This window comes from Schistocerca americana, chromosome 11 (genome assembly GCF_021461395.2).
Source record: "Schistocerca americana isolate TAMUIC-IGC-003095 chromosome 11, iqSchAmer2.1, whole genome shotgun sequence".
In the NCBI taxonomy this organism is placed as follows: Eukaryota; Metazoa; Arthropoda; class Insecta; order Orthoptera; family Acrididae; genus Schistocerca; species Schistocerca americana.
The window spans coordinates 104,643,502-104,669,344 of NC_060129.1; the positions used below are offsets into that span (position 1 = coordinate 104,643,502).

At 38.8% G+C, this 25,843-nt stretch overlaps 1 protein-coding gene across 6 annotated transcripts in view; it reads left to right on the top strand.

Moving 5' to 3' along the window:
• The window catches only part of LOC124554185 (zinc finger protein 723-like), a 97,858-nt gene that overhangs the window by 4,746 nt on the left and 67,269 nt on the right, over positions 1-25,843 (top strand). For 5 of the 6 annotated variants that reach the window (XM_047128254.1, XM_047128255.1, XM_047128258.1 and 2 more), the window contains exon 4: positions 18,023-18,112. The exons of the other annotated variant lie outside the window; for it this stretch is intronic. In XM_047128254.1, coding sequence (XP_046984210.1) covers positions 18,023-18,112 — 90 coding nt within the window. The remainder of the gene's footprint in view (positions 1-18,022; positions 18,113-25,843) is intronic. 6 annotated transcript variants of the gene reach the window in all.

A 25,843-nucleotide genomic window follows, 5' to 3' on the forward strand; every position in this document is an offset into this window, starting at 1 on the left:
TTACTGTTAGAGCTCACTCCTTGATTCATTTTTTCTGAGATTAGCAGGATTTTCAGTTTTCCAGTGTGTGGCAATCAACATTTTATGGAAAATTCACTCCTCATCGAGCTGGTTTTGAAAATATATCCTTCATTTCTTTCTTCATCAAAGCGCTGTAATTTGTTTCATGTAGTTAGATCAAAACACTCCTGTGACACTGTAAAGATGTCATTTGCTCTGAATCATTCATCTTGAGAGTTTCTCTAGAAGCAGTGAAAACACAAATGTACACTCACGCTAGACAATGTCATGTTATAAAAGTAGCCTTGTCAGGTTGTTGTTAGCGTCAGCTGCCAAAGTCTGCGTCAAGTAGGACCTTCCTCCCCCCCCCCCCCCCCCCCCCCGAAAAGAAGAAAACCTTTGTGCTTCGAATTTCTCACTTACCTTTCTTTCTATGAACTCAGTGTGTGTAGTGTCGTGCTCATATTCAGGTTCTTCGTTCTTCTAGTGGTATTGTAGTTCGTGCATTGATATCAAAATGTCAGCAGTTGGTTAAGGCAAGTAGTTGTAGATATAGCACACATGCCTTCACTGTACCAATCTTCTTATCACTTCTTTTTGGAATAACTACGGAAGTGAGGACTATATTGCACCTTCATATCATGTGTTACATCTGTATTGTAAATGTATCTGTTTTTCCATTAGCTCAAAGCTGTGTAACTGAGCAATTGCTGTTCAGGCTTTTCATGTGGGGTTGTATCTGAACTGGACCAATGGTGACAAACAAAACTCAGTTGCTTCAGTTGTGTTTTCCAAAGAACAGAGAAATTAAAATCAAACACGGGAAATGTCAGGATAGAGTAATGATATACAAAGCATGCGTTCCAACTCAACACATTGAGGAGACCTTAGGTTGCAGGTAGGTAGAATGAATTGACTGCCAAATATTTAAGCTTTTGCACAAAGTAATTCATATGAAATACAGAACAACACTAGGCCATGAACACATCTAATGTGAGTAGAAATCTGTGGGAGTGAGAGGTAAAGAGGTGCTGTGGGGTGGGAAGTGAGGGATAGCAGGGTAGGGGTGGAGGTGATGCTGTGCTGCCTGTGGTATTGGTCAAGGACATGTGGGGACAGAATAGGGCTGCTAGGTGCAGTGCTTGGAGGCTGTGTGGGGCATGGGGGGGGGGGGTGGAGTTGTGGGATAGGTGTGTGCAGTGCTAGAATGAGAGCAAGGTAGGGAATAGGTGGGGTGGAGCATACAGACTAGTGGACGTTGAGGTTTATGGGGATGACTGATATGTTGTACGAAGAGTTTCCATTTGCACAATTTAGAAAAGCTTGTTATGTGTGTGCGTTTTTTTAATGTGCTCCCAAAGATGGAATCTTTGCTCATCTTCAACCTACCCTGCCACAAAAGACACCAATCATTTCCTTCACTGAGCTTCACAGTTCCTGCTCCTTTACCATTTGGCACCCTGCTCATCATTGTCAGTGCTGTCACCCTCTATGATTACATCCTCCAACACCCATGGCTTTCTGTTACTGAACAGTACCTTTCCCAGTGTCTGACTCTCTCCTAACCTACAGCCCCTTCCTGGTCGCCATGACCAACTAGATTTTCACCCACAATTCTCCATTGAAGGCACCGCCTACAAACAAATCTACAGAACATCAAAGGGCATTTGTATGGCACCATGTTCTGCCAGTTCATTCATATGCCACCTAGAGGATTCCTTTCTAACCACCCAGAATCACACACCCTTCACCAGATCAAGATTCGTTGATGACATTTTTATGATCTTATTGGTTTGTTTATTGAACCTGATCTGATTAGTTCCATCAGGCCCTCTATTAAATTGGACCACGGTTTCACAAATACTGTACGCTTTTTGTATCATATTTTCCTGAAACTAAGTTTTAATATGACAAATAGTATTACAATGATTTGGGTGTCTCAATTGGCAATGTCAGTGAATAATACTATGAACTAAAAGTTAATACTGGCAGTACTTCTACTACTGCAGTTGATACCACTAGTGGTGCTAGTAGTGGTGGTGGTGAAAGAATTTGAAGGAGTGTAAGGTAGATTTTTTCTGATACAGTGTGTTATGGGGAAAGGAATTGTAAGGAGACTCCATCAGCTAACAATATTGGGAAACAATGTGGTTGCAAGGAATATACTAAGGGTCACACTGAGGCCTGCACAGCCTAAAATTTCCTTTCGAGCATTATCCCAGAAACAGATCTCCCATGCCTTGTCTTGTCAGTCACAAATACAGAAGTGTCCAATTACACCCATCTACTTTGATCCATGACATCACAAATATGGCAGAAGCAATCATACACTACGACTCCAATATGGCACCTATGACGTCATTACATAAACATGACCACTAACACGAAAATACAATTAAAAACCCAAACACCCAAACACACACACCCAAACACACACACCCAAACACACACACACCCAAACACACACACACCCAAACACACACACACCCAAACACACACACACCCAAACACACACACACACCCAAACACACACACACACCCAAACACACACACACACACCCAAACACACACACACCCAAACACACACACACACACCCAAAAACACACACACACACACACACACACACACACACACACACACACACACACACCCAAACACACACACACACACACACCCAAACACACACACACACACACACCCAAACACACACACACACACACACACACACACCCAAACACACACACACACACACCCAAACACACACACACACACACACACTCAAACACACACACACACACACACACACACCCAAACACACACACACTCACCCAAACACACACACACACACCCAAACACTCCCAGTGCACTGTGCAGTTATTGTTTTCCCTTTCTCAGTTTCTCTTCTCCCCTTCCCCTCCCACAGTATAGCTTCCCAAAACTGCCGTTAGCAACCCATACTGTCTCTACCACATCCTTGCATGGTGTGACAGAAAACACATTATCTTCCCCCCACCCCTCCTCCCACCTTTACATTGCTGTCCCTCTCTCCCTGTGTGTGTGTGTGTGTGTGTGTGTGTGTGTGTGTTTGTGTGTGTGTGTGTGTGTGTGTGTGTGTGTGTGTGTGTGTGTGTGTGTGTGTAATCTCAATTTTTTAACACTCTTTCATTGTACATATCTGTGAATCAGTATAGAAAGTAAATGTGCCAAATTTCATGTTGATGGGAAAGTGAACTGGGAAAAAGATAACCAAATCTGGAAGAAAAGCTCTCAAGATTGTTGTACCTTATGTGTAAACTGAGAGTAGTGTTTGGTTGTAACATGCTCTGTATGTCATATTTTGGTTGCTTTGTCAGATACCTGTTTATTCTGCTGATATCAGTGGCATAAAAAAATCTGTGGAATATGTTAGGCAGAACATATAGTGGTGCCTGTATTTGTTTACCAGGCTTAGAATACTAATAGTTTTTGATATCTCCATGACTCTGCTGTTGGCATTAGGAAGAATGGTAAGGAATGTGTTGCCAGGACGCAGTTCACAAAGAAGATACTGTAAGTAATGCAAACATCCACATCCCAAGGCATGGGCTAGCAAGAACAGGAAACTCTCACAAAGTGAATGACCTCAAAAGTTTTATTTATTATTCCCTCCCTGCTTCATCCACATCATTTTTAAATTCCAAAATAAAACTGTGTGATTGGCTAATAGAAAATCCATGTTACAATTAGTTGTATGGTGTGGGTATTGTTGATTTCAATATTAAAGATTCTGGTTGTACCCACTGATTTCACTACACTATTGTTTTTTTTTTTATATGATGAAGCGCATTTCGTATAAAATAGTTACCGATAAGTAAATAAAGATTATGGGAGTAGGAAATATGATTCAAAGTAGCAGCCTAGGAAAATGAAGTGCAAGATGCTAATAAATTTTCAAATTTCTTGTCACTGATCATTCATATAACTTTTAGATCACTACCATTGAAATGCACCTTACTGACTGTCACTGAGAAGGCCACTCTGAAAAGAATGAGTCATTTATTGTTTAGAAGTGTCATAGACTTAAAATATGTGACAATTTTTTGTAATATATCTAAAATTGTCTTCTTAAAAGAACTCTTGGCAGATTTTTTAAATCGATGAGCAAGTGAACCAACAGATAATTCTAGAATTTGTGTGACTGTATGAAATTAAGCAGTGTTATGTTATGGCTCAATTTTGGTGAATATAATATAGATTGGCTTTATGCATTTGCCCATGCTAGACTACCCTCCACAAACCTCTTAATCTCTGATGACTGTCACCTCCTACATCCATTTGAGCTTGCTTCTTGCCTTGAAGCCATAGTATCCCTCTACACTTTTTACCCTCACATATGCCTCCATTACCAACTTTACTATCCCTAAAAGCCTCAGAATTTGTGCTATTAACAGGTTCCTTGTGTTAGTGAAATTGGTCCCTATGTTCCTCCCTCATTTGCTGTTTTGTGTACCCATCAAATCTTCAGCATTCTTCTGTATCACATTTCAGATGCTTCCATTCTCATCTTGTCTGAATTGCCTATCATTTATGTTTGACTTCCATACAGGGCTGCAATGCTAATATCTTCAGAAAAGACTTCCTAACACTTAAATTTATATTAGATGTGAACAGTCCTCTTTATTAGGCACATGTTCATTGATATTGCTAGTCTTCACTTTATTCTTTCGTACTTCGGCCATTGTCAGTTACTTTGATGCCCAAATAGCGAAAGTTGTCTACTACTTTTAATGTCTCATTTTGTAGTCGAAACTCAACATTGCCTGATATATTTCAGCTAGATTCCATTGCTTTTATTGATGTTTGTCATACAATCTCCTTTAGTGATGCTATCCAATTTTACTCTTCAGAGTTTTACCGCCCACACATCCCTTCATTGAGAGTTTCAAGATGCCTGTTTTGTTTGATAGAATTACATTGTCATTGGTAAACACACAGTTTGCTTTACTTTTTTCCATATTTCCTTCGTGTCTTCGTCGTACAGAATGCATATCAGATGTAGGCTACAAGCCTGTCTCATTTCCTGCTCAATGCTTCCCTTCCATGTCTTTAAAGTCTTACAACTGGTGCCTGGTTTCTATGAAAGTTGCAAACAAACTTTTGTTTCCTGTCTATTTATTCTGCTGCTGCCCAAATTCCAAAGAGTGCAGTGAACTCCACATTCTCAAAAGCATTTCAGTAAATCTGCAAAAGCTGTAAACACAATTTTGTTTTCATTTAACTCATCTTCTAAGGTAAGTCATAGTAGCAGTATTGCCTTGTGTTACATGTTTCTGGTACCCAAAGTGATCTTATGTAAGGTTAACCCTCTAAAAGCTTTTCCATTCTTGCAAACATGTCATATTAATCTGATAATATTCACAGTTGTTAGCACCTGCCTTTCTTCAAATTTGAATTATTACATTTTGGTTGATGTATGACTGTGCGTCAACTATCTCATATCTTGCACAAAAGTGGAATAATTTTGTCATGGATGGCATTCCCATGTATCCCAATAATTCTGAGGGAATGTCATCAACTGCAATGGCCTTGTTACTACTTCGCTCATTTAGTGCTGTATCAAATTCTGGTCATATTATGATATTTACAGTCTTGTCTACAACTACTTCCTTTCCCCTTTCTTGCGCAAGTTCGTTCCCCTTTGCCTTACAACCATTCTTGTTTAGCCATATTGCATGTTCTGTCAACATCATTCCAGTAATGTCTGTATTCCCTTTTGTCTGCTTAAATAGCTACATGTTTGTATTTTCTCTTCTCATCAATTAAATTCAGTATCTCATGAGTTGTGAAGGTATTCCTACTAGGCCTAACTTTTTACCTATGTTTCCTCCTGCCTTCACTGTTTCATCTCAAAGCTGCCTATTCATCACCCAGTGTATACTTACCTCTATTTATCACTTGTTGCCCAATGCTCATTGTCAAACCATCAATGAGTTTTGGTTCATGTAAGTTTATCCAAATCCCATGTACTTAAATTCTACTTTTACCATTTCTTCAACGTTACTCTGCAGTTAATAAAAGCAACTCTAGCCAGAGTCCACATCTAGCCCTGGAAATGTTTTGTAGTTTACATTCCTGTTTCGAAATCTTTGTTTTTGACATTACATAATCTGTTTGAAACCTTTTGGTTTCTCCATGTTATTCCACATACACAAGCTTCTTTCATGATACTTGAAAAAAGTGTTTGCAGTGACTAATTCATGCAATGTGCAAAATTCTACCAGGCGGCTTCCCCCTTTCAGTAATTTGTGCCATTGGATGTTCTCTTTACTATTTTACATCCTATTCCTACAATTGAATTTAATTATCTTCTAGAATTGGCTGTCATCTTCCTTAGCTATTGAATAATTACTCATCAAACTTTTTACTATTCCATCTGCTGGTCTGGTTGCCATACAAATATCTACCACTGTTGTATTTTCTTCATGCCTATTTCAGCTATGGTAATTCAGTGACATTGCTGTTGATATTAGCTTACTCAAGTGCCTATTTTCTTGCTTATTACTAGGGCTCTCCCTGCATGACCCCTATTTGATGTTTTGTTGATAATCCTGTACTGGCCTGACCAGAAGTCCTGTCCTTTCTGCCACTGCACTTCAGTTCATACTAAAACTGAATACAACCTATCCAATTTCCTATTTAAAGTCTCTAACCTTCCTAGGCTGTTGTTGTTGTTTTCAGTCCAGAGACTGGTTTCGTGCAACTCTCCATACTACCCTATCCTGTGCAAGTTTCTTCATCTCAAAGTATGTACTGCAGTCTACGTCCTTCTGAATCTGCTTAGTGTATTCATCTCTTGGTCTCCCTCTTTGACTTTTACCCTCCACACAGCCCTCCTATACTAAGTTGGGGATCCATTGATGCCTCAGAACATGTCCTACCAACCAATCCCTTCTTCTAGTCAAGTTGTGCCATAAATTCATCATCACCCCAATTCTATTCAGTACCTCCCCATCTAATCTTCAGCAGCACCACATTTCAAAAGCTTCTATTCTCTTGCACACACACACGCACACACACACGCACACACATGCACGCACACACGTGCACACACGTGCACACACGCATGTACGTGCAGAGAGCCGAGACCACACTGCCAAGCTGTGGTCTCAGCTCTCTGAGACTGCGATCGTGTGAGTGTGTGAGTGTGCGAGCGTGCGTGCAAGGGTGCACGTGTCTACTGCTGACAAAGGCCTTAATGGCTGAAAGCCTTAATTGTGTGAATCTTTTTATTGTGCCTATCGCGACTCGGCATCTCTGCTATATGGTGAGTAGCAACTTTCCTTCTCTGGTATTGTTACATTCCATCCTGGATTTTCCATTGTTTGATGTTTGCTTCTATTCTCTTCTTGTTTAAACTGTTTGTCGTCCATGTCGTCCACTTCCATACAAGACTGCACTCCATACAAATACTTTCAGAAAAGACTTCCTGACACTTAAATCTATACTCAATCTTAACAAATTTGTCTTCTCAAGAAAAGCATTACTTGCCATTGCCACCCTACATTTTATATCCTGTGTACTTTGAACATCATCAGTTATTTTGCTCCCCAAATAGGAAAACTCATGTACTACTTTGTGTCTCATTTCCTAATCTTAATCCCTCAGCATCACTAATTTAATTCAACTACATTCCATTATCCTCATTTTCCTTTTGTTGGTGTTCATCTTCTATTCTCCTTTCAAGACACTGTCTATGACAGAATTAAAATGTAATCAGCGAACCTCAAAGTTTTCATTTCTTCTCCATGGATTTCAATTTCTGCTTCAAATTTTTCTTTTGTTTTCTGAACTGCTTGCTCAGTATACAGATTCAATACCATCAGGGATAGGCTACAACCCTGTCTCACTCCCTTCCCAACCGTTCTGTCCCTTTCATGCCCTTTGACTCTTACAACTGCCATCTGGTTACTGTACAAATTGTAAATAGCCTTTTTTTCCCTGTGTTTGACCTCTGAAACCTTCAGAATTTGATAGAGAGTATTCAAGTCAACATTGTCAAAAGGTTTCTCTAAGTCTACAAATGCTATAAATATAGGTTTGCCTTTCCTTAATCTGTGTTCTAAGACAGGTTGTAGGGTCAGTATTGCCTCATGTTTTCAAACATTTCTATGGAATCCAAACTGATTTTTCCCAAGGTCAGTTTCTACCGGTTTTGTCCATTCATCTGTAATGTATTCATTTTAGTATTTTGCAGCCATGACTTACCCAACTGATAGTTTGGTAATTTTCGCGTCTGTCAACACCTTCTTTCTTTGGGATTGGAATTATTATATTCTTCTTGAAGTCTGAGGGTATTTCACCTATCTCTTACATCCTACTCACCACATAGTAGAGTTCTGTCAGGTTTGGCTCTTCAAAGGCTATCAGTAGTTCTAATGGAATGTTGTATACTTGCAGGGCCTTGTTTCGACTTGGGTCTTTCATGGCTTTGTCAGACTTGTCACACAGTATAATTTCTCCCATTTCATCTTCATCTACATCCTGCTGTATTTCCATATATTGCCCTCCAGTACATCGCCCTTCTATAGACACTCTATATAATCCTTCCACATTTCTGCTTTCTCTTCTTTGCTTAGAACTGGTTTTCTGTCTGAGCTCTTGATATTCATCCAAGTGCTTCTCATTTCTCTAAAGGTCTCTCTAATTTTCCTGTGGGCAGTATCTATCTTACCCCTAGTGATATATACTTACCCTACTAAGGTATGTAATACTCCACACTCAGACATATAGACTGCCTGGCCTGCTTTTCCTGATAACATCCTACTTAATAGCCTCCACCTGTAGATCTGAATGGGGGATTATTTTACTTCCAGAATATTTTGCCTAAGATAATTTTGTACAGTAGAGCTGCATGCTCTTGAGAAGAAGAAAACAAACATAGCTGCGGTTTCCCTTTGCTTTCATCTACTTGCAGTATTGGCACAGGAAATTGGTTAATGCTACAAGGCCAGGTCAGTTGATCATACAGACCATTGCTCCTGCAACTGCTGAAAAGGCTTTTGCCTCTCTTGAGGAACCATGTGTTAGCTTGATTTCTCCTCAGATAATACTTATTCGTGTTTGCACCTACCTGTTTTCAGTATGGTTGACATGCCAGCAAACCTACCTTGGCAGTGTCCATGGTTCATTTGGTGTGGGGGCTGTGCACTATTGTTTAAAGTGCTGTCTTGGAGCAGAAGAAATAGTCTTAGCATGTTGTTGTTGTTGTTGTGGTCTTCAGTCCTGAGACTGGTTTGATGCAGCTCTCCATGCTACTCTATCCTGTGCAAGCTTCTTCATCTCCCAGTACCTACTGCAACCTACATCCTTCTGAATCTGCTTAATGTATTCATCTCTTGGTCTCCCTCTACGATTTTTACCCTCCACGCTGCCCTCCAATACTAAATTGGTGATCCCTTGATGCCTCAGAACATGTCCTACCAACCGATCCCTTCTTCTGGTCAAGTTGTATTTGTAGAATTACTTCATTATCTGTATGAACACAAATAACAATTCTGTGAGACTGCATTGGTACACATACAAACCCACAGATGAAAACTGTTGCTATGTCTCAGATTTGTGGCTGTAACTCCTGGTTTCAGGACCAGTTACTTTAAAAATTACCCTAACCAAGCATGCCTCCAGGGCTGCCAAGGGGATGCCACTTGCATGTCCTCATAGATTTTCATCTTAGGTTCAGGATTTTAAGGTCAGCGACCAGCCAATAATTTTGTAAAGCAGTATGACACAGTTCTCCATAGAAGTAGAAACAAGAAATGCATTTGGCAGTTGGGTGATTTGTTAGTGCTGGTAAGTATAAAAAATTTATTATATAGTTGTCTGTAGCTGAGTGCATAGGATAACAGTATAAAAACCATAAAATTGGTGGTTCAGATAACACTAATCGCTACCAGTTCTTTTAGTTTTATTTACATTCCATATGTAAAACGAATGTTAATTTTATATCATGCTGAATCATACTTTATTAAAATTATTTTTAAGTAAAAGTTACATAAAAATGCAAGTATTGTTGAAAAATTACAGTTTGGTACAAAAATGGAGAGCATCAAATTGAAAGTAAAGAAATCTCACAGAAATGTATCAAAAATTTGGTTTTAATATGTCGAATGTTGAAAAAATGTAATTTTTACTAAACCGTTACAATTCAGTATTTGTTAAATTTGCAAGTTGTTAGTAGACATGGAAGTTTTCAAAAATTAGTAATTCCGACTAGAAGATTCAAACCAGCAGCTTTTTCATTAAGGCACTTTTGTGCTATAGTCTCAATTACCAGCAATTGTGTTAATAATTAGGAAATATTTTTTAGTTGACAGCACTCAGAAATCTTGTGATCATCAAAGTCAAATTTTTGTAGTTGTTTGGTAACTGCATAGTGCTGGTTTAGGAAATTGATGTTCCAGCACTGAACTCCAAATACTCTAAATCTGAAGGAAATTGAAGAGGATGATTTGCAAGATACCATTTTCAGTCAAGTTCTTATTATTGCAGGGATGTGTCCATAATGGTTAAGGTGACAGCCCATAAAATGCAAGAAATCCAGGTTTAACTCATCAGTGCAGCCAAAATAAATTTTTACGTCTGTTTCATAGACAATTCGCTAATATTAGGCAGCCATTGGATCAAATTGTGAATGTTTCTGATCAGCATAATTTATCTGGTATTCAAAATTGTATTGGCTGACTGCATTGCAGCAGAATTGTGAGTGACTAGAGCAACTGATTTTAATTGATCAATGACTGTAGGATCCATTTTTACTCTTGCAGAGGAACTGTTTTCTTTCCAAAATCATATAGGGGAACAAAATTATCTTCTGTTCAGGTCTTTAGCTCCAAACATGTTTCCTGTGTCTCTTCTTACAAACTGAAATGACCTGTGCATTTTTCTATTCCCATGAAAAGCCACTGTTCCATAAAGTAACACTTCAATTGCCAGAGGTTGTTCTGCAAGATCCACTTGTCTTATTTAATCTGATGGCTGCCACTTCAGGTCTAGTGGTCTACTGTGTAGAAAAAGTTTGGTTTTTCCTTCTCCCTCCAGTCCCCACCTTAGTCAATTATGTATCTGTCATTTTAGTATCCATGCTGCAGCCAAAAATGTGAAATACATTTTTGTGTTCTTTAATGGAGAAACTTTCTATGGCAAAGCATTGTAAATATGAGTTTTCTGTTACTGTCATCTGTTTTGCTACCACATGCATCATTGTCAACTTCCCTTTGTAGAGTTGTCTTTGATCCCTTTTCTAACATTTTTGTTCAGAAGTTCTGGGGTTTTCGTTTTTTGTTTCATGTTTTGCAAGATATGATCTTGCTTATAAATTAATGGAAGACTTCTTATATAGGCTGTCTTGGTGGGTCTCATATGTTCAACTTCTGGTTGGCCAAGGGGATTCAGGGGATTTAGCTTCATTTGAATTTGCTGTACAGATCTCTGCTGTCATGTAACTATGTAATGTTGTTAACATCTGCAGGTCCTCACCCTATTCCACAACATTCCCCATACTGGGTGTATTGGCTGTTACATCATGTTTGATCACCTTACCAGGTTTGTTAGGCAGAAGTATGTTCCTATGTTTCAGAATTTGTTTTTAACAGTAGCAATCTGTGATGCTTCAGTAGTCCAGTGCTCATGTTCCAATATCTGTATTTAGAGAATTTATTATTTTGGGCATGTTTATTGCTAACAGAATAAATATTTTCCTGTTGTGTGTGTTTTCTAAACAATTGCACAGGCTAATGTTTTGGAAAACATGTTTTGTAGATTTTCACAGGATTTTTTGTTCTCACAGCTGTGCTAATGTCACAGGATGTGATTGAGATGAATGAGTTCAGATTGTCCTCTGGAAATTTAGGTCTACATTTTCCATGGATTCTCTAAATTTCTTCAAGGAAATGGTTGGACAGCTTCTGATAAAATGACATGGCTCATGTTGTCTATATTTGACCAACCTCATGTTGTACTTTATTGATGTAATTTTCCTCCACATCTTTCTCCCCATCTAAAGGCATGCATCTTCAGTTATGTAGCTGAGAAGTATATATATCCTGTCACTACAGTATGATAGAGAAATTCGATTGTATACAATATTTACCTGACTATATCTTAAGCATTAGTCTACTATGATGGGTGGATGTTGGAACTCAAATGTTCTTTTTTTTCCCACATCACATTTGACACTTTAAAATTATTTTTTCCTCACATTTGATACTTATCTTTATGCAGATTTCAAATTTCAGTAACATGCAATGAGATAAATGCAGATTTATTTCATTCTACAGTACTGATTTTTCATGATAATAAAGCTATTACTGCCTGCATTATGTGGTGCATCTTTCTAATGGGTCCTCTGTATGGAATATCAGATTTTGTAGCTAATCATTTCTAGTTTTCCTTCCAGCATTGTGTGTATAATGCCACTGTTAGTTAATGAAACTCTGGATCTTGTCTTGAATGCTTACATACTTTTCTAAGAGTACGAGGATTGCTTCTTGAATGGGTGTGAGGCTACAAATTCAATGTTTTGAGTTCAGTCCCAAGCATCATCTGTCACTTTTTCTATGTGGAAAATGACAGTTTCCATTCCAGTGTGAAGCTCTAGGTCTTCATGTAACTTACTATGTCAGTGAGTTCAGAAGTTGGAGGCAGCCAGTGGCATACCACATCCAGTAAGACAATGCCTAATAGAGCACTAAGATGTTAATAACTACTTCTACTTCTACATCCATACTCCTCAATCCACATGATGGTGTGTGGTGGAGGGTACTTTGAGTAACTCTATCAGGTCTCCCTTCTATTCCAGTCTAGTATTGTTCGTGGAAAGAAAGATAGTCGGTATGCCTCTGTGTGGGCTCTAATCTCTCTAATACTATCCCCATGGTCTCTTCACGAGATATACATAGGAGGAAGCAACTTACTGCTTGACTCCTCCTGAATATATGTTCTCGAAACATCAACAAAAGCCCGTACCGAGCTACTGAGCATCTCTCTTGCAGAGTCTTCCACTGAAGTTTATCTATAATCTCCGTAACGCTTGCGCGATTACTAAATGATCCTGTAACGAAGCATGCTGCTCTCCGTTGGATTTTCTCTATCTCTTCTATCAACCCTATCTGGTACGGATCCTACGCCGGTGAGCAGTATTCAAGCAGTGGGCGAACAAGTGTCTTGTAACCTACCTACTTTGATTTTGGACTGCATTTCCTTAGGATTCTTCCAATGAATCTGTCTGGCATCTGTTTTACCGACGATCAATTTTATCTGGTCATTCCATTTTAAATCACACCTAATGCCTACTCCCAGATAATTTATGGAATTAACTGCTTCCAGTTGCTGACCTGCTATATTGTAGCTCAATGATAAAGGATCTTCTATGTATTCGCAGCACATTTCACTTGTCTACATTGAGATTCAATTGCCATTCCCTGCACCATGCATCAATTCGTTGCACATCCTCCCGCATTTCAGTGCAATTTTCCATTGTTAGAACCTCTCGATATACTACAATATCATCCGCAAAAAGCCTCAGGGATCTTCCCATGTTATCCACAAGGTCATTTATGTATATTGTGAAAAAGCAACAGTCCTACAACACTCCCCTGTGGCACACCTGAAATCGCTCTTACTTCTGAAGACTTCTCTCCATTGAGAATGACGTGATGTGTTCTGTTACCTAGGAACTCTTCAATCCAATCACACAACTACCTCCAAGTTGTTGAAAGCTTCACTTTTACATTGGGTTTGCATTAGTTTTGGTGACATTTGAGATGTATTTTCCTGAGTACCAAAATTAGGTGACCCACACTTAGATCTGCATTTACCTGCTTATTGTCTTTAGGGGTGGTTTTATAATCTAAAAAATGTGTTCTGCATATAACCTGCTACTTGTTTAGTTCCTTATTGACCATAGTGCCCTCATGGGCTTTGCAGAGGTACCCTATCATCTTCCACTGAATAACACAGGTCAGAAAATAGGGAGCTGAGATCATCATAAAATCAAAAAATATACTTATTGGAGCCTTCACTGTGGCACAGGCAGAGGAGAGAGAGAAGTTCCAACTTAGTGTCAAACCCAAGTGATTATAAATAGTGATACAGGAATATAAACATTGTTCTCAGTAAAGAAAAGAATTATAGCTTGTGAGTGGAGTTCTACAAAATGGACATGAAATTTTGTGGTGCAACAAAATTGCTTCATAGGTAGAGATTTGGTGATTAGCCAACCAAACTCACGGGAACATAATTTAGTTGCAGATGATAATCTATCAGTACGTAGAAAGATATAGAGGATCATATATAAACTAGAAATATACAAAAATTGGGTAATACTGAAAAGACATAAATTGTTATGAGATCTTGAAACATGTAGCTGAATAAAAGTACTCACTGATGATTGCAGAAAAATGCTGAATAATTTTTGGGCATTTATTAACAAAAAGTTTCCGTAACATGTGGATCAGAAATTCCAGTAATTGTACTATACATTACTCAAACTCACCATTGGAATACCACATCTCAGATGGAACTTTGGAGAACACAAGATCTCGACATGCATCTTATTCCCTGTACTTTTATCCTAAAAACGTTATTTTATTTTTCTAATCTTGTTACATAAATAACTCAGAGATGCTAGTATCATTTATTGGAAACATGATGTAGGGATATGCATCAACTTCTCCACAGTGGTATGTGTCACCACATTACTTCGTAGTGGTGTGTATCACTACACAGTGCTGCTGTGTGTCTGAGTCTCACTGTTCTGACACTGAATTTCACAGTGAAGAGCAACCCCTCACTGCTTGGTTGGATGCTGCAGTGAGGCATTCTTCAGGCCCAAATAAGCGAGTTGCATTGGTTTGGGTGTCCAATCAACAGTACTCTGCAGATCATGGAGCCAGTACCCTCCCTTTCCTTTTGACTGAAGACAAACCAGCGAAGTCTAGAACACTGGAAAGCTTATGAGCCTGTGGCATCTTGACTGGAACCAGGGGCTTCTGTCATTCCTTAGTCCTTGCCATGGAGACCTGATAAGTGCAGGTACTTTAGATGGACATACGTTACCTTGAAATAGTTTTGTGTGTCCCCATTAATAACATAGTTCCTCAAGTCAACAACTCCTGTGGACAGGTTTATTAGCTAAACTTCACAAACAGTGCTCCACGTACGGCACTAGTTTATGGTAAAAAGTAGATATTTCTGTCATGTCTCTGGACCGGTTTGTTGGCAGCCAATGGAAGGATATTACATCATAGACAATGCACAGCTGTTAACCATCTCAGTCCTGCCATTAACATACAAACTAATCATGTTGTGGATGGCCTTTACTTCACAGCACGCTTTTGATACATGTTGTCAATTCTGTTAATGTAATATAATCATATAAGTGTGTATACAGAACACATGTGCAACTTTGATTTTGAAAGTTTATTAATTTTATCTGATATAAATCCTGGTTTTGGTGAGTGGTATTGTCTGCATAGTCGTATCTTTGTGTTCTTCTGCTGCTTACAAGAGGTTCTTGTATTGGGGTGTAGAGCAGTGTTTCACTGCCTCTCTTCAAATACTATTAACAGCTTTCTCTCAGAGATGAATCTATGTTGTGGCAGACTTGATATATAGCCTTCCCTCGGGTTTAGGTTAGCCTCAAAACTGACACTTTCCCCTTATATCCTGTCTTTGTCCACAGCCCTGTTGGATACAAATCAATATCGGAAAGAAGAGTGCAAAAATAATTCATGAAAACCCAGTTTTACATTGTTACATGTTTATTTTGTTTGGTCACTGCAAACAGGCTTTTTCCCTGAACATTCACTTTGATCCCACTCTAACATCTGATATGTCAAGGTAGTTGTTAGATCAAACACTGTGTTTGTCTCTCCATTGAATTAAAAATATGTCATTGGCTACATAAATCGGCTTTTCAGCCATCATAACTTCCCATTACAGCCTGCAACAGGTGTTACCAATATACACTTAGGGGTTGGAGAGGGGATGGCCCATGAAAAAGTTGTACCAGCTTATCTTGGATTGTCATATTTTCCTCCAGGGTTGCAGATGCATAACTTCATTTCCTGTCTGAGGTGTTTTTTAACTTTATAAATGAAAAGAAGTTTGCAAAGAACTTACATGGCTTCCATGTGCAAAATAGTAGTGAGAAGCATTTTAACTAGCTTGCTGCATAAGTGTTTCCACATTCACACTGGGCAAAACCAAAGTACCTTCTTCAAACCTGTAGCTGTCAAGACATGTACTTGATGCAGTCATCTACATGGTGCCATGACTCACTCCACACTACTGTCAACAGTAGTTTCCTTATTGTGGTGGTTTGTGACATTATTCTGTGGTGTCTAAAGACCCCTATGTCATAATTATAATGTCATATGAACCAAATTACGTTTCATGTAATTGAAAGTTCTGCTGTCAGCCGATTGTAATGGATACATTCAAATGCCCAAATGATATTTGGAGTTTCTCATAAATGGCCAGTTCTGTTTTATTGCAGATTCTATTTGTAATATATTGATTGAAATAGGCTGAAAGGGGGCAGGAAGGACTGGAACCATCCAAAAATAAAATTAACTTAAATTCCAAAATAAAAATCAAGAAATGCTATTGTGATGTGTCAAGTGATTCAATTTGAATTCCATTTGAACAAGTCATAGTTCTGACTTCCAATAAATATTAGTAATATCAGGTCCAATGTCTAAAAAGGAAACAAAAAGTGAATATTTGCATTACACAGTAAAAATAGCAGGGTAGAGGAATAGAATTTAAAGCTAATCAGATACTATAACAGAAAGCTTAGGTTACATAAAACTACCTTTTGTTTTGTAAAATTTTATGTTTTACTTTATAAAGGAGTTAGCATCTGAACCAGTATTTTACATGTAATAAGAGAGCTTGCAGTTGATCTTTGACTTATAAATAGAGTGGAGAGCTCAATAGAATTGTATTGCAAGCTTGAAGCCATTGACCACATCACACTTCACCAAGCATTTTGCAGGCAATTGACCAGTTTTCCCTACTCCTGCACACTTCAAACGCGAAAGGTTCTCTATTTGGCTTCATTCATACAGCACACAGTTCAGTTTAGTAATGTTACTGGAATTTCTCAAGTCATGCAATTGCAAATATCATAATAATAATAATAATAATAATAATAATAATAATTCATGTTGGCACCTACATAAACACTGTGAGTAATCAACATCTTCCATTCATTAGTAAATACAGTGCATTTCTGTGCAGATAAATTTATTCAGTTCCTCACAATAATAAATAAATGTTGCAGTAAAACAGTAGAAATTCTAAAATTTGTCACATAGTATGATTTGCTTAATGATACCCAGAAATGTCTGCCTGCTTACGCAAATCCTGACATGCTCAGTGCCTTACGTCAATGCTGGTGACTGGAACCATCCCTGGCAGAGTTGCCTAAATCAAATTACAATGGTGGCACACTATTTAAATGTTTAAATAATGAATGAAATGGGATGACAGTGGTACTGGTGAAAAGGAGAAAATTACCATGATATTTTACATGGCGTGTGTAATTTTTTCCATGAAATAAAATTGTATTGCATTAGTGCAATTTTCTTTGAGCCAACTACCCACAATAACATGTCTCCCTTGCAAAATGAGCAAAATTTTAGTTGAGAAAAATAATAGTGTGTGTGTGTGTGTGTGTGTGTGTGTGTGTGTGTGTGTGTGTGTGTGTGTAATGAAAGTAGCTGCTTGGCAAGGATGAAATGATTTGTTGTTTGGTTGATGTCTGATGTGTCTATCTCCAAATTAAATAGAGTCTTGATTTCAAATGTGTGGATCAATTGGGATGAAAGTAAATCTTATTTAACGTGACACAGTTTCTTGTTACCTAATGCCAGTAAGTGAATACATGTGACCAATAGGTTTTTAGCCCCACATGATGTGTAACCACCAATCAAGTGCAAGGGACAGAAGCTTTGAATATGCCATTCTTTCTTTTTTCAGTTTCTTGAAGGTGCGCTAAAGATTTTAATGCCTAGTCTCCATATAAAGCAAGACCTAGAACTGAAACAGGAGGATGGCATTGAGCGTGATGTAAGTTTTCACATCAGTGATGTATTGTGCATGAAGTACTGTATGAATATCATGAGATGCATTGGATGCAGTATATTTTAGTGATCATAAATGATGAAACATTAAAACCTAGTATATTTGCACTCCCCCAGAATGTTTATAGAATTTCAATTGACTGTAGGTATATTGTTCTGTTGTGTAATGGTATTTGAATGAAACTTGCAGGAAACATAAGTTTATTAACTGTAACCCACGGTAATTTTGTTGTACATGTAAATAATGAATGCCTCAAATTCATTCTTGGAACAAATGTACCAAAGATGACTTCCTTGCAGCAGCTATCAATTTGTCTCTGTCAGAGTTCTATAATAGAAAAGATGTAAGATGTAAGAGGTAAAGCAATCAACTGTAAGCAGTATGTTATCAGACAAGTATTGTGTTTGTCATACTATTTCTTTTTGCTGAAGTATTTAATGAAAAACAAACTGCATTATTGGAATTGTGTTGGCTCTGTGTAAAGACAATGGGTTTATCCAGTATGTATGGCATAAATTTACAGTGTAATGGAACACTGCTTATCCCAAACTGCTTGCAGAGAGAAAACGTGATAGCAAGAATTTTTGTAAACAGCATTAAATTTAGTCTGTGAAATTCCATATTAGTTTGATTAACTATCATCATAGTGTACTAAATTTAATGCTGACGAAGGTTTGTCAGATCTCTAGCCACATGGTAGCATTGATTTCATGCGATGTTTCAGGAAGTCGTATTACCCATCTTCTGGCGTAGTGTCGAGATTCGTGGGGAGTGGGCTATTTATATGTGCCAGCATCCCCCTTCACTAGACCTCGGGTGGCTGCAGTTTTGGGGATGGTGGCTGCATTCGGTTATCGGTGTAAGCATTATGTCTGTGTCCACAGCGGAGGGCGTTGACGGTCGTGCTCCCGATGGATTGCCACTATCGCAGGGTTCCATGGTGCGCTGAGTTTCTATCCATTATATCTGTTGACCAGATTGTCGTGAATCCTTATTTCTATGGATTGTTTGATAATGCTTTCCCAGAAGCCAGAAGTTCAGCACAGTACTTTCGTGTTTTTGAAGTTGAAGGTGTGTTCTGCTGTGGCTGATTTTTCAGTGTGGCCTAGTCGCACACATCTGATATGATCTCCGAAGCATTTAGATATACAGTGCTGTGTTTGCCCAATGTATTGTTTTCAGCATTCGCATGGTATGCTATATATACTCCTGGTGTGTTAAGGTTCAGCGGATCTTTGGTAGAACCTAGGAGCTCCCTGGTCTTTGATGGTGGTCGGAGAATGCTTTTGATATTGTATTTGCCCAAAAGTTGTGCAATTTTGACCGGGAGCGGAACCGTGTACGGATGGAATGCGAGACGGTCTGATTCTTCTTCGTCATCTTTTTCTGGGGTTCTCACTGCTTCCTTCTTCCTTTGAAGTGAAGTGCTCTGTTAATCTGTGTTTGACTGTAGCCGTTTTGGTAAAAGACTTCCCTCAGGTGTTAATGCTCAGATGGTAGGCTGTCTTTGTCACAGATGGCATGCACCCTATGTACCAGGATGGTCAGTACTGTTTGTCTTTGTGCTGGATGGTGGCAGCTTGTTGCACGAAGGTATAGGTCTGTGTGTCTTCTTCCTGTGTACTGCATGGCCTAGTGAACCATCTGCCTTCCTCTTAATTAAAATATCAAGGATGGGGAGCCAGTCATTTTCTTCCATTTTCATTGTAAATTTGATCTTCGGATGGATGCTGTTGAGGTGTTGCAGAAATTCATCTAGCACCTGTTTGCCATGTCTGCATATGACAGAAGTGTCAATGACATAGCCGAAGAGTGCTTTGGTTTCTGTCTGGCAGTTTGAAGGGCCACCACCTCGAAATGTTCTATATAGAGGTTTGCAATCACAGGAGCCTGTGGGGAGCCCATGGCCACACCATCGATCTGTTTGAAGAATTCCCCATGGCACTGAAAGCAGGTGGTTGTTAGTGCTTGTTTGAAGAGCCTGACTGTTTGTGGGTCAAAGTGCTGGGCTAAAACTGCCAAGGAGTGTTGAAGGGGTTCTTTTGTGAAAAGCGACGTCACATTGAAGCTAACGAGTAGGTCCTCCATTTGTAGTCATATGTCCCTCAGTATTTCTACGAATTTGGCTGAGTTTCTCACATGGTGGCTGCAGTCCCCCACAAGGGGTTTGAGCAGTGTTTCTAGGCGTTTAGCAAGTCCGTAACAGTGAGAGTTGTCCACAATTGGTCCAGAGCTACCCCTTCCTTATGGATTTTAGGGAGTCCATAGAGGCTTAGTATTGCTGGTGCTCTGGGGTATAGGTGCTTCTTCATTGGCTCAGGTAAGTCAGATTTCTTAAGCAGGGCTATCGTCTTTCTACTTATCGTCGGGGTTGGATCCGTCTTCAGCCTCTTGTAGGCCTCATCTTGTTGCAGCAGGTTTTCTGCTGGTACTCGGCAGTGCTTAATAGCACTGTAGCATTCCATTTGTCTGCTGGTAGGATCGTTATTTCACGGTCATCTCAAAGGGTCCAAAGAGCTGCTCGTTCTTCCGCAGATACGTTATTTTTAGGCAATTGAAACCTGTCGATTATTCTGGAAGTTTCCCATGTGACTTCCTCTGCTTCCTCCTTGGGAAGCCTTCCACGCCACTGATAATGTCTCATTTCAAGTTATGTTCTGGGGATGGGGGCAAAATTCAGTCCTTTCCTGAGGACTGCCATTGTGGCAGCAGCCAGTTCTTTTCCAGTCAAATTGATCATGGCTCTGGTGTCATTCATCTACTTTTTTGTCAAAAACATTGCAAGATATCAATGCTACCACCCGGCTGGAGACCGGAGAAACCTTCATGAACAGTTTACGCTGGGAAAGCCAACAGTTAAATTTAATGCTATTTACAAAAATTAGTAATACTTAATAGAAATCTATTTTTTGTAACAGTATCAAGCTCTGTGGACTAAGTTCAGTTGCGGTGAGTATTAGAATTTTTACTGGGTAGATGTGATTGGAAAATGAAAAAGAACAGAACTCTCACATTTCAGATATGGGATTAGAGAATGCTGCTGAAAATTAAGTGAACTTAGAGGGAATATGGAGTCCTCAGCAGAACAGTCGAGGAAAGAAATGTACGGAAAATGCTGATGAAAAGAAGGGACAGGATGATAGCATAAATGTTAAGACATAAGGTAGTGAACTAGTCAGATGTGTTTCCTTCTCACTTGGGGAAAATGCTACTATTACACATATCATAAAGGAACTTTAAATGGGGTGTAGTTAATCTTGTTATGTAGTCACTTGTGGAACCTCATCAAGCACTGGCAGCTCTAAACTAGTAGATAAAGAAGTGCTTTTTTGAGGGGTATATCTTGCAAAGTAATTGTAGCAACAAAATAGGAAGCATTAGAGCTAATATAGATGCTTCCTGGCAATTGTTCTCTCCAAACACTACCTTCAAATAGAATAGAAAATGGTGAAGTAATGGATGTAGTGGTATCAGAAGTACCCTCTGGCATGCACCATTAGGTGACTAGTCTAGCGTAGATGTAGGTGTACAAAGAATCAGATATTAATAGGCAGGGATATGGACTATAATCACACATTTATTATGAGACACATTTGGGAGAGATTATGAGAGAATAAGGAATCCATTTCTTAAAGATCACAGTACTCACAGACAATGATTGCACAGCACTGCGAGTGTGTTGAAAAACATCGTTGTCGTTGTCCAAGTGCATTCAACATAATACTTGAGAAATTAACAGTGATATATTGAATGAGAGAATCTGTGCTTGGCACAGCCGTGGCAAATTCCAGAGCTAAAAAGGTTGTCTGTAGCATGTATGAAAGTCTGTAGAGCATTATCCGAGGAAACAGATGTGGTGGTTCTTCCTTCCGGAGTAATGCAGTGTGTGCCACTTCATACTGAATTTCATGTTTGCCACCATTGAGAACTGTTGACACATGGGTACAAGCGACAGCTGAATGTAAAGCACTATAGCATTAGTACATCAGTAACTTTGAAATTGTGAAAATGATGGTGTAAAGTCACAATCTCCAGTAAAATTAAAACTGAGGCATGTGATGTATAATCTCCTCACAATTACTTTGGGATTGACACTAGAGCAGGAACACATGGAGATGCAAAATGAAGTTGCTTAATTCTTCCCTGACTGTTCGCATGTTCTGACATTTCATTGAACACACTCAAATTTGCATACTAATCAGTGTACAAAGGTGGAAGTGGGATCAATAGATTCTGGAGGAGTTTTACTACATTCTCATTTGAGATGTGTTTGTGGTAATAAATTTTAAATTTTATATGCAGAATATTTTCGAAAATGCATTGTTCAATGTTCCTGAAAATTTGACTTACAGGGAAACTTTGTTACTAAGTTTAAATGTCCAAATTGTGTTAACAAAATATTTAGAATATATCTTACTTCCAACAGCTCCAAACTCTGTCAGAGATGTCTAACATAAGATTAATTTAAATTAAACATTGTGTGTGATGCTCTGCTCATATGATAAGGTATCAGTCATCTGTTTTGTTGAGAGAAACACAGCACAGCAATTACGGTTAACATGACATTACATTTTCTGATCAAACATTACAAATCTTTGTAGCAAGAAAGGTACCCATTTTGGTAGAGGTATGGAAATTTAAGTATGAAAGTAAGAAGAATAGTGATAACATCATTCACTACCTTCCAATTGCAACTATTATGATGGAAACAATGAAGATCTTGTTAATGTCATTAGTGCTGAATTCCTGAGGTGCACTTCATTTGACTGTAGTTTCCAGTAACAGCATTCTTAGTAACAATTAAAATTTATGAAAATACAATCTGCTCTGCAGGTAAATACACCACACATTCCCTGGTAATTTTCCTAACAGCTTCATTACTGAGTTCCTCAACTGTGGACAGTGTACCTTTTTTACTTGTTTCATCACTGTTTTGCAACATAATTGTCAATTTAGGTCCATATCAATTCTGTTGGGTTGAAGTGCCAGTGAGAACTTGTCAGCCTAATTATTTTATGCCTGTATGTTTTTGTCAACCTGTCAGTTTTTGTATGTGGGCAACTGCGGTTTATGGAGAGGTATTGGATTTATATGCTCCATATTTTTAAATGTTTCACTTACTTCCACTTACATATGCTGAAGCCAATAATTTCCTCCTTTTATTTTAGCTTAAGGTTCTCGTCAACAACAGATTATTTGGGAGCACTATCAACAACAGATGTTGATGATGTAGGCAGATTATGCACAAACCATTTATCTCAACTGATTTTGGTTTTATATAGCATTGCCTTGAACAAGTGATATCGATGTATCCACTGAATAACATTTGCTGAAGTTGCTTTTAACATTCTTAAGCACTGCACACTCCAGAACTGATAACAGTAATGACTGGTAAAATTTCAATCCTATTAGTGTACAAAATGAACACAAACAGAAACTCATAGTGCAGTGAGCAATTCCATAGGACAGCAAGCTGCCTAAAACTGAACTGTACCACACTTGCATAGTATATTGGCAGTGTGGTGAAGGTGTATCCCTTGGGATAGAGTGAATGTATGATCTGCAGTCTTTGAATGTGTCCACACTATTTCATATCTAGCTGCCAGTCCTAAAGTAATTCTGTATAGAGTTAAATTAAATTACCCTGTTGCTTTCTGGAACCAGGTCCTTGATTGTGACACAGGCAGGCAATGCAAAACAAATTTTGCGGGCTAAAAATCTTGGACATTATCTTTGGTCCAGTGCAAGACACTACTGATGATTGGGGAGGAGGAGAAGTCAAAAGAATACATTGTCCAGTAATGGGTGTCAAATGCCTGAACTCATTTGAGCTAAAGCTGCGAGTGTGAGAACAAGATAAGTGGATAAATGCGGGGAACAATAGGCAGGTGAAGGCTGAAGAGGAGTGATAAATGGTGTGTGGATGGGAGAAGCACAACATCGCAACTCGAGGCAAATTTCTAGGTCTCCAGATGATGGTCAGGGTCAGTAAGTGCTGTGCTGTGAATTATACAGTGTAGGAGAGAGCGGTCAATGTCTCTGCAAAGAGCACAGTGAAATGTACCACAAGGTGGAATCATGGGAATGTGAGTTAGAAAAGCTGATTAGCAAATTATGTCTTTGTATGGACAGATTTGCACAAGCTGTATTAATTCGAATATTCTTTGTTATTTTCTTGAAGGTCTGTTGGGAGTATTCTGCCACAGAGAGTGTATCAGTGAGGATCCCAGACTAAGTTTGGGGTGGGATGATCTGGATAACATTTCCAGCATTCATATCACTAATATTGCATGTAGAATGAGAAAAGTCACTGGCTAATTGAAATAATCATACATCATGAATTTTCTAGAGATCAGCAGTATATTAGTAACCAGCTGAGTTCGTGGTATTACCAGGGTAGGTATATATTCCAATCTGTTAGTCCATCTTCTCCTACCACATTCATTCCATCTCCTCCCTGTCACTCTTCTGTCTCCTCCTCACCCACCATTTTCCCATCTTCTTACCCACTCTCTCTGCCTGTCTCGTCCTTGCCCTTTCTCTCTGCCCCTCAACTTTTCCTCAACGTGTGCAGTCCACCTATGAGCTCCCTTGCAGGCAGAATGACATACCTGTCTACTTACAGTGTCATGTAGCCATAATACTTCAACTATCACCTTGAAAAATGTATTAGTCAGCAATGTGAAACACATACCAAGCAGCAGTAGGAATCAACTATTTCTTATGACTAGACACAGCCATGTTCCAGTTAAAGTTGTGCTCAATGCTATGGGCTGGTGGAAACTAGTTAACAAAATTAATTTTTTTTGTTGATAAGAAAACAATGACATTGCCAAGGCAAGGGATGAAAGAATACACAAAACAAATATTAAATGTCCAATTTTCTGTTTGCAAGTTGCGGCAAGAAGTATGTAATACTGAGATGAGTATAATTGGAATATCTATGCCAGTGGAAGAGCAGCAACATGTACACAGTATAAATGCCTGGGAAATGTGATAAATGTGTTGTATGGCAGAAATTCTGTGAGCTGATGAACAATGCAAAAAAGTACAAACTTTGCTAGAGGTTAACAGCTTATGTTGAAGAGAAATGGACTGCATAGCTAGCAGACAGTCCGACAAAGGGATAGGAAAACAGACTGAGGCTGCTGTTATTTAAAGTGCTGGGTATCCCACCCAAAAACCATTTGTCATGGTGGCATTTGTTACACATATATATCGACAAATTTAAATCTCTCTAAAAGATCACACCTCGTTTAGTAGAGCAGATGAGGTTTGTGGTTTAGATCCTACTACACAATGAATTTTCCTTCTCTTTTCCTCTACACTTCCTGTACTCTCACACTGCAGGACAGCTTCAGTGCATGTCGTGATAGGAAAATCAGTAAAATACTTTTGTTGCACCATGAACGTTATATGTACAGCTTGCCACTGGTGCATTTAATTTGCAATAAATTTGAGAAACAACGTACTAGGGACATTATGCGTCATTTGTTTTTTATATTAATTTTACAGCCATTAACCAGTATAAGATTTAAATTCAGCTTTCTTAACCCTTATTTTCAGTCATATGCCAACACATGCTGTCACCAACAAATATCCCCCTGCGGGTCCGTGATAAGAATAGGCACGAGGTATTCCTGCCTGTCGTAAGAGGCGACTAAAAGGAGTTTCAACCGTTTTGGCCTTCAATGTGATGGTCCCCATTGGGGTTTG